Raw genomic sequence first — 10,324 nt, 5'->3', positions numbered from 1 at the left:
AATTTCCCTCCATTATGGCAGATATTACCACATTAGACATAGCTTTTTTCCTAATACTTCCATGAATTACAATACTACTAGATGAAATTATATAAATCAATTCATTGATTGTGTTTTTTAAAGATCTATTTCACCCTACATTTTTAAACAGATTTGGAATCTGGCATTTTTGTTCCATTTCTGGCTAATAATCGGTTTGATTTGTTTCTGTTGTATGATTTCATAGATAATAAATTTGAAGCTTATGTCCTCTAACTTCATTCCTTAATAATAATAATAAAAAATTTAAATGTCCAGAAATAAATAGAAATATTTCACAATATATGTACAATAACTATAAATAAGCTAAGTATACATAAGATCTGATCAAGGCCAAAGTTAAAACTCTAATTTTAACATGAACCAAATCTCCCGTGTGTGAGCATATGTATGTGTGTATGAGGCATGAAGTTTTGTTTGACTTGGAAAATATATGATAAAAGTAAACATTAAATATTTACTTCATCATGCTATATATAGTATGATCATATATCATAGAATATATACTAATATAGTAACTCTCAGGTTTCTATTCCAAAGAAAGGAAATATTTGAAAAAATTGTGCGATTCACAGAACTCCTTGAAAATGAGAAATCATAAAAGTTTAGTGAGTGAATTAAAATTAGAACCCAGTTGTAGAATGCAACAGTCAGATTCACAAAAATGTCTGTACAGATAATCCTCAAACTGCTTAATTCATGAAGAGAGCTCTAAGTATTGAGCATGTCTCCAAAGAGCAGGGCTCAACATTAAGAGACAGTCTGATTTTCAGCATTAATATAAATAGTAACCAGAAAGAAAATTCTAAAAGGCAATCAAAAGTTTGATAATATTGATAACATTATGTAATCAGATATGTGGCTATTGTTAAAATTCTTTTTTTAAAAAAAAGGAAAATTGAAATTTGTGGTGCCATTATTACTCCATTAGTATCATTACAGAAAAATATTTTTAACAAAAATTTTTAATGTTTTTTAATAAAATAAAAATTTTCTAAGATATTTTATAAATAAATATTTTTTCATTCTTAAAAAACAAATCAGATATCAGAGTATATGTCAATGTTATTCTCTTAAACTTTAAATTATTGTATCCTTATAGTTAAGATGTATGTATGTCCTTTTAGTTTCTCATATATATAGCATATGTGAAACTAAATACATATGCAATGTATTGTGTATGTATTCATATATACAGTCTAATATAGTATATATTTATATATATAGTGAATATATACTGTATAATATGTATTCCAAATATCTGAAACTAAAGGGACATAGGCACATCTTAACTATAAGGTCCTGGTAATTTAGAGCTTGAAAGAATAATATTGTTATGTAATCTGATATGCATGTATCTTGTAGTTTTTCATATATACCTATTTCTACCATCACATTATTAACAAGGATAATGGTTCTGCATTGACCAAGGATTCTCACCCAGAAACCCATGGTTCTTTAGATTTTAATGGATGACACTTGAAAGATTTATAAAATACCCAGAGTCAATATAAAATTTGTGTGCGATATTTTACACCTCTCTGATGAGTGGCTTTCCAACTTTCCTAAAGGTTAAGAACAACTATCAGAGTTAGAAGAAAATCAATAGAGAAAGAAAGAAATTGAGAGATGATGGAATAGTGGGTGCATGCACCATGGTATGGTGTCTGGTTTTTAAATCCTACCTCTCCCACATGGCTGTGGAATCCTCTTTAGGTTTCTTTATTTTTTGTTTAATTTTAATAACAATTGATGTTTATTAAAATGGAAAATGTTTTGTTAATTATTTGGATTCCAAATCTTGCAATATTGCAAATAAGGACTCATTAATGTAATATTAAATATTGACAATATATTAATAAACTATAACTTATTCATCAAATTACAGGTGACATGAAAACATTAGGGATTCATGTTTTGTTTAAGTCTTTCCTTCCATGTAATTGTTAGGTGAGTAATAGTGGATGAACTAGGACTACTACTAATGTTTGGCAAATGCTACTAATGTTACACTGTATAAGTGCGACATATTACCTTATGTATTTATTGAAAGACCATCGTAAATATTTTAAATGTTCCTTTTTTAAAAATTTTAATCAAAATTATTCAGAGATGACTGTGATACTATGCAGAGTAAACTTCCCAAGTAGATTTATATACACTTGTCAGGTGCTATTGCAAAAAAAGGATGGTTGAACTCATTAAATGGTTGGACTCAGCAGAATTACATATATCTCATCACAGCTACACAGAATGACCCAAATATCCAGGGATTTAGCAATTATACAAAGATGGTCATGACAATTTCTGAGTCATAGTTTTACAGTTTAGGACATATGATACCTATTTTACATTCAGATCATATTCAGATGATATCTATTTCACTATGCATAATACAAATGTCATCATACATTTTAATCACATACTGAGAAGTTACAGATATAAACTATTTCTATAAATTATGATTAATCATAAAACGATTTGCTCCACCTTTTGAATTTTCTATTAGTTTATTCAAACAAAGGAGATATATACAGGCACTAGTTATGAATAAAATTCACCAGGAAAATATGACTTGTATTTCAGATATTTGGAGTTTGAATATTATACTCATTGAATCACTGAGTCAATAAAGAAATTTATTTCATGCTCCCAAATAAAACAAATTTAAGATAAATGTGCTAGGTTGGCTCTAGGAACAACTTCAATATTGAAGCAATATTGACTTATATGCATATAGCAATACACATATATTGCTTTTTGAATCACTTTTAATGTGAGTAATACATATATTTTTAATGTCATTTAAAGTCTTGTTCAGTGAAAAATGGTAACTCTGTTTGACTTGCCTTTTCTGAGTCAATCATGAAACTGTTTAATGAATTAGCTGAGATATAGTAAGAAAGAAAACGTTGTTTAGTTTTGCTTTACTCAGTAGAGATACGAGAGTAAGTTCTTTTCAGGTAGTGAGTTGAATGGCCAAAATCACTAATGTGATGGCACAAAATCACATGTGCCATTTCCTACTTCACATTGTGCCCACTAAGTAATACAGATTTGGTCACCATGTTCTTAGCATTTTTTTTCAGGGATGTCACACGCACTGCGGAGGAGTTGAGTAGGTAGGTGCTTGATCTCTCTCGATAGGACTTCCTTCCACAACACAGCTGGCTGTTGAAGTGCCTCCTGAAGCTTTCACTGAGCAGATAAAGAGTAAATGGATTGACACAAGAACTGCAAAAGCTCAGAACCCGGGCCACTAAGATGACAATCATGTGGCCTAGAGATGGGTCAATCTCATTATAGTTGAAAGACCTATACATGTAAAGGATGTGATTTGGAAACCAGCAGAAGACAAAGCAACACGCAAAGACCAGCACAATTTTGGCCAGGCCTTTCTGTGTTTCCATCTGCAAATATAAGGAAATAGTCCCACTGATTAAAATGAAAACGGAGGCAGCGACATTCTAAAACACATCATGGTACAAAAGATGTAAAACTTAACATGCAAATGCATCCAAAAGCACAAAAAGGATTTTCCTAGTCAAAGTAATGATTTTAACAATTTGATGAAGTCTATTTTGGTCACTATACTAATTTCACTTTAAAATATTTGACAGTTTATAAATGGGTATGTCTTCATGTTAAAACTGTGATCTTGAAAATTTTCTTATTTTTAACTCTTTTTCCTTTGCTTAACGTCTTATTGTGATCACTATAAATATAAATCATTTGTTTGTATTAAATCCATTGAATTAATAAACCACAGAATATATTCAAGTTTAGAAAATTTTTAAATCAGACTATTTTAAATAAGAAATACTGATCTATTGAAAAAGGGCATGACTTTTTAAAAACCCTTATCCACACACACACAAAAAAAAAACCTTGAGATTTAATTTAAACCCCTGACTCCCATAAATCAAAATAACCTGACATAATTGTCATTTCTATAAACATTACTATGTTTGGCTGCCTAGCCTTAAAATAAAAATAAAAACATTTTCTATCTTTTCATAAAATTCACCTCCTATGTTTACTGTTTTATAAGAAGGTCTTCAGGAATGTGATAAATAGACAAAATTCAAATATGGGACATTAATCGTTTTAAATCTAAAAATCATTTTCTAACATCTAGAGTCCAAAGTTTAGCTCACATTTGTCTAATTTGTTTGAATATTTAAATAAGGCAACATGAAAGTGAAAACATAATTTATTAAGATATTTATAGTAGACAACATATTTTCTGAGCTAAAACTATTGGTAGTTAACTAGAATATACCAGAGAAGTCTGGAAAGGTTTAGGATTGAAACAGATCTGACACTGGGGAGTAAGTAGTAGTGAATGGTGACAGTAAACAAAGGTGCAAGTGAAAAGGAATCTAGTTCAAGAAGCAGAATGTGGTACTCCAGATGTATCCCAGTGGCATAAATTAGGCAACTTGGCCTTATAAATGAGGTGGATGTGAAATTTACATTACTAAGCACAGTCCTCCCTAGCAGGTGGAGCATAGGTGCAAGAATTTCGCAGCAGTCTATACTTGGAGATTCAAATGTATAGGTAGGCTGTTAGCATTGACATTACTTCTTGGCAGATGTCAAGCCCAGTTACCCAGCCAGAGTTTATAAGTCCCAGTAGGGAAATTCACATACACACACACACACAAAAGTCAGAACTAAGACCACTGAAAAACAAAGAAGTGGAGGTGGGGAAGGTCAGAGGAACTCAACTTTAGAAACCAAAGCAAAAACTCAGATACCCAAACTGAGATACAAATTGGATCACAGGGCTCTGAATAAAAGGATTGTATATAAAGGGAAAAGTACAGTGAGCCTGTGACCCAGACATTTTTGCTTCAATGATGCCAGGTATTGAGGTAATAAATATATTACTTTTTCTAATAATTACTTTAATGACTGGTATTTTTTAAGCCTTTAAAGCAGATGTGGATCACTGATATTTATGGACATCAATAAATAGAGGTCACCATCTGCACAGGAAAACCTTAACCAGATTTAGTGCCCAAAGCCCCAGCCTGTGCCTCCAGCTACAGCCCATCAAATTTTAATCATCTGTGATTCAACTCCCCGTACCTACAGAGCCCTTTGGAAGAAGTTCCTCACTAGGAATGCACAAATGTACAACTTGAAACTGTCCCATAACTGCAGTATTTCCATCTTAACGCAACTGGTTTTACCTTACATTAGTACTATGTATTCTTTAGAGAAGAAAAAGTACATAAGGTGCAGGTCATAGTTTTAAAATTAGTATGTAATATTTATTTATCGGAAAAGCTATAAAGTTGAATTAGACCAAGTCCTATTTCAGCACCAGCCCACCTTCTGATCACTCTCACTATTGCTCTGCTGCCCTCTGTTCCCAGTCTCTCATTTTGGTATCTTAGCCAAACCTCATCCCCAGACCCCAGCAGTGTCCTACAGTCCTTTCCTGATGTGTCCTTCCCCCAGACTTTCTGTCATCTTTAGTGAGCTAATGGGAGAAGAAAAAATAATTGAATAAATATATACTTATAATGTGAAATTCTTTTCTGGTTTGTTATGTGTTTCTTTGCATAAACATTTGCACATAAAGAAAAGCCACCAGAGACATTAATTTCAAATGAGCCTAGGCCCAGATGTCAGATAAGCTGGACCTCAGTGGGCTTTTAGAGCTAACACATGGCCACATATTAGAGAACCCCCAACATCCCTTCCAGTTCAGGCTAGTGCGTGTTCCAGTGCCCTTCTGACTGTTCTAATCATTCCTGATAGTGAAAGCCCATGAAATAGAACTCAAAATAGCACCTAATGCTTCTGCCCAGCTTGCCCCCAACACACACACCTACCAAGCTTACCTGTTTTTTGGTAATGTTCATTGTATTCTCCCAGAAGATTATGTGCACTTTTAATTAAGTCCTTGCAATATGATAATAATAAATACTAATAATAACAAGTGGTATAAGGAAGTAGACCGAGAAGAGGAGCACTGAATGAATCTTTGGATGTAATTCATCAGTCTGAGGATAGGGTATACACGCCGTGAAGCTGCCATTATCCAAGCCACCGATGTGTGCCACTTGGGAAAACACGGCTTCTGGAACAGGCAACAGCACCGAGACCACCCAGATACCCATGGCCTTCACACAGGTCCACAGCACTGCCCCTGATGTCTGGATACCCATGGGGTTTACAGTGGCTCTGTACCTGGGCAGATAATACATTTCAAATTACTCCCTTAAGAAAGAAAAGTTAAAAAGAGAAAGGAAAAGAGAGAGAGAGATCTTACTAAAAGAGAGGTGCCAACACCCCATTATTCTCAGGCTGTTACGTACTGTGTGGAATAACTAAGATCCTTGGTGTCTCTCTGTCTACAAGTCATTCTACTGCTTATTAGCACAGAAGACATGAAGAGAAAAGCAAATATTTTAAATTGTCATTTCCCAAATTGCAGTAATTTGCTTACCTCCTTCACAAGTATTTTCTAAATCTACACGTACTACAAGTATCATTGTATATTGAATATTTTTATTTAAATACTTTTATTTCCAAAAAATCTATTACTACTGAAACTGATATAATATACAATAACCATAAAACATAAAATGTTCACAAAATAGTATTATTAAAATTTACCTGGATACTCTTCTAGAGCTTCTGAGGCTGGGTCTCCTACTTTTTTTTCTTAAGGACATTAAGAAATCTTAGAGGCTAATCCAGACTGGGATTTTCTCCCTAATTCAGTCATAAGGATGAAAAGAACTGAAAATGGAATAACATTCTGTCTTTACAGTTCAAATTTCTTTAATGTCAAGACCTCATGCAGTCTTCTCTCCTCCCACCTAACACCATCGTAGTGGTAAATGAACCACACTCCAGGATGCAATGGCTTAAACAATCCAAGCCTCTATACCTCATTCAATTACACATGACTATTAAGCAAGGTAATAAAAATACAAACCGAGCAAAATTGTACATAAACCTCAAATTACTTATATCTGTCTTTAAAAGTATTTCAGGTTACAGTATACCTAGGAGGTTAACAAGATACAGCAGAAAGTGATTTTAGTCAGACAAGTCTGCACTGTTATCTCATCTCTGATATCCTTTGGAAAATCACTTAAGATCTTTTTCTTCATCTGTAAGGTGGGGATAAAAACACCACCCTCAAAGTTTTGTGATTAGAAAAACTGTATAGAACACCTATTACTATGCCTGGCACCTAGCAGATATTAACCATGCCATGACCCTGTACCTTCTCCTTATTTACATTTGAATTAGTCTGATATTCTAAAAATTCATAATATTTCAAGCTACATAACAAGCAGATAAAGTCTCCTTCTGAGGTTCTCTAAAGATGTGTCTCATTGCCCACGGGAGAGGAGCAGCCCCCAGCCTCAATACCTTTCCGAGGGGAGCCTCTAATGCAATTTTAATTATTTTTAAAATAATGATTTTCTTATATTTTTTTCAAGCGTCACATCAGTCAATTTTAACTCCTTTTACTCTAATTCCCAGATACAGTCTCTCTCCTTCTCCCCTCCTCCTCTCAGCCCTTCCTTTCTCCCTCCTCTCCCCAGGTACACTCCCTGCCCCTCTTCACTGCTTTTCTAGGCCACCCACAGTTACCTATGCCCTTACCTGTGGGTGCTGAGGGCAGTGAGAGTGAACACGGACACCCCCACGGAGGTGAGCTGGATCACCCGGATGAGTTTGCAGCCCACCTTTCTGAACATCCACTCGTCAAAGAAGTAGCGGGATTTGTTACCGTATGCTAACACATATATATGGAATCTAAGAAAGAAAAAAAAAAGGTCATGAAGAACCTAGGGGTAAGACGGGAATAAAGACAGACCTACTAGAGAATGGACTTGAGGATATGGGGAGGGGGGAGGGTAAGCTGTGACAAAGTGAGAGAGTGGCATGGACATATATACACTACCAAACGTAAGGTAGATAGCTAGTGGGAAGCTGCCGCATAGCACAGGGAGATCGGCTGGGTGGTTTGTGACCACCTAGAGGGGTGGGATAGGGACGGTGAGATAGGGAGGGTGGGAGGGAGGGAGACGCAAGAGGGAAGGGATATGGGGACATAATGTATATGTATAACTGATTCACTTTATTATAAAGCAGAAACTAACACACCATTGTAAAGCAATTATACTCCAATAACGATGTTAAAAAAAAAAAGAAGAAGAAGAAGTAGCAGGAAGTATCCACAGGGATGCAGGTGATCAGCAGCAGCACGTCCCCAGCGGCCAGGTTAGAGATGAAGATGCTGGGGACTCATGGCGCTGTTGGTGATGAAGATCTTCACCAGCATGATGTTGCCCAGCAAGCCCACTGTGATGATGAGCAGGTAGAGGGACGGGATCACACAGCGGATCACGAACTCCGCAGTGGTCCCGTCCGGGGCGGGTAGGAAATCCCTTTCCAAGACCTCTGGAACGAAACCTCTCTGATTCACGCCCGCGTTCCGGGAGAGGTTGGACAGAGACTCGGGGGGCATGGTCTCTTTCCCAGGAGAGTCCGCTGGAGTTTTCATGCACCCAGGTGCCTTGAAAAGTGCAACGCACTCTTGGGCTTAATGGATTTCCCTCTTGCCAAGTTTACCTCCCGCGGGGATCGCGTCACACCGCCTTGTCCCGAGGAGGACCGGGCCGGGTGAGAAGACTGGCCACAGGCTCCAGCCTTTCACTTTTAGAAGGGGCACGCACATTGGCTCCTGCTGGCTCCGAATTTAAAAAAAAAAAAAAAGGAAGAAGTTGAGTCTTTGTTCCAGTCCTCAATGGTTTGTTCTCGCTTATAGATAGCGGAGAACAGCCTTTTTGTGAACAAAGATTTATCCCTCTGGAATTAATTAAAATACCTGCCAGGGCTTCCCTGGTGGCGCAGTGGTTGAGAGTCTGTCTGCCGATGCAGGGGACACGGGTTCGTGCCCCGGTCCGGGAAGATCCCACGTGCCGCGGAGCGGCTGGGCACCCCCGTGAGCCATGGCCGCTGAGCCTGTGCGTCCGGAGCATGTGCTCCGCAACGTCCCACAGCTTTGCTCTTGTTTCTGCAGTTCCTGCTGTATTTTGTGGGATTGGAGGGGCTGAGTCCTCTCTCGCACACTGCCTCCCTATATAGATCTATTCTTACTCACCTCCGAGTAGGAGACGCCCCAGACAGAAGTCTGTGAACCTCTGAAGATTTGGGGGCTGAGCTGGTGAGTCCCTGAGGCTCTCGCACTGAATTTAGGAAAGAAAAGGAGTGACAAAAGAGGAAGTAAATGAATGGAATTCCCTCCCTACTTTTCTTCCTTGATCCACTTTTCTCACCCCCAATATAGAAACTTTCCTACTGCTGGCATATTATTTTTTAACTTACAGTTTATTGAAATATAGCATGCATAAGGTACACAATTCTTAAAAGTAAGTTCAGTCTAACCACCATTCAGAATCTACAGTCTAACCACTATCCCCTAATGTCACCACTATTCATTCTGCCTTTTATCATCTAAAGTTAGTTTGCCTGCTTTTGAGAATCATATAAATGAAATTATAAAATGTTTAATCTTGTGTCCAGCTTCTTTTGCTCAACATTATAGCTGTGAGATCCACCCACATTTTTGTGTGTAGTATTTTTCATTGCTGTATACTATTCCAGTATAAATATACCACTGTTCGGGTATCCCTTCTAATGTTGATTGACATTTGGATTCTTTATAGCTTTAGCTAATTTGAGTAATGTTTCTGTAAATATCCATGTGCCTGTCTTCTGGTGCACATTGGAATTCCAGACGTGGATTTGCTAGGTCACAATGATTATGTTAAACTTGAGCAGAAAGTAACAATTTTTCAAAGTGAATTCCAAGTTTTTTTCTTTTGGAAACTTGCTTGACAATACCTATTAAGGCTGAACATATGCATGTCTATGACTGAGCAATGCCACCCCTAAGTATATTCTCAATATATATCTGATACATTGTTTTAAATAGAATGTCCCTAAGAACGAAATAACTCTCCAAATTAACACCATTTGAGTCTAATATAAACCTCTCAGGAGTGGCACAGTTCTGAAGTTAGCCAAATAACACTTTTTACATTAGGAAAAAACATCTGGCTAATTCTTGGTTAAAGGATAAAATTGTATGATAACAAGAAAATTGGCCAAGGACTGCCTACAATGATCTAGTCATAAGCTGATGAAAAGTGCCAGGCCATTTGTAAAATTTAAGTAATTTTTTCAGATGCTGCTGACCAAGAACAGCATTTAATTATCATAGTTTAATTAGACAAGGTAAACA

General features: G+C 36.5%; 1 protein-coding gene across 1 annotated transcript; it reads right to left on the bottom strand.

Moving 5' to 3' along the window:
- Positions 1 to 2,966: 2,966 nt before the first annotated feature.
- Positions 2,967 to 8,545, bottom strand: NMBR (neuromedin B receptor). The gene is given in 6 exon segments (XM_004263883.1): positions 2,967 to 3,453; positions 5,900 to 5,951; positions 5,954 to 6,243; positions 7,678 to 7,797; positions 8,249 to 8,323; positions 8,325 to 8,545. Coding segments are annotated over 6 exon segments (1,245 nt in total).
- Between the last annotated feature and the right edge of the window lie 1,779 nt (positions 8,546 to 10,324).

Source organism: Orcinus orca, chromosome 12 (assembly GCF_937001465.1).
Source record: "Orcinus orca chromosome 12, mOrcOrc1.1, whole genome shotgun sequence".
Classification (NCBI taxonomy): domain Eukaryota; kingdom Metazoa; phylum Chordata; class Mammalia; order Artiodactyla; family Delphinidae; genus Orcinus; species Orcinus orca.
The sequence above is the reverse complement of the archived record's forward strand: the minus strand, read 5'-3'. Positions and strand labels throughout refer to the sequence as shown.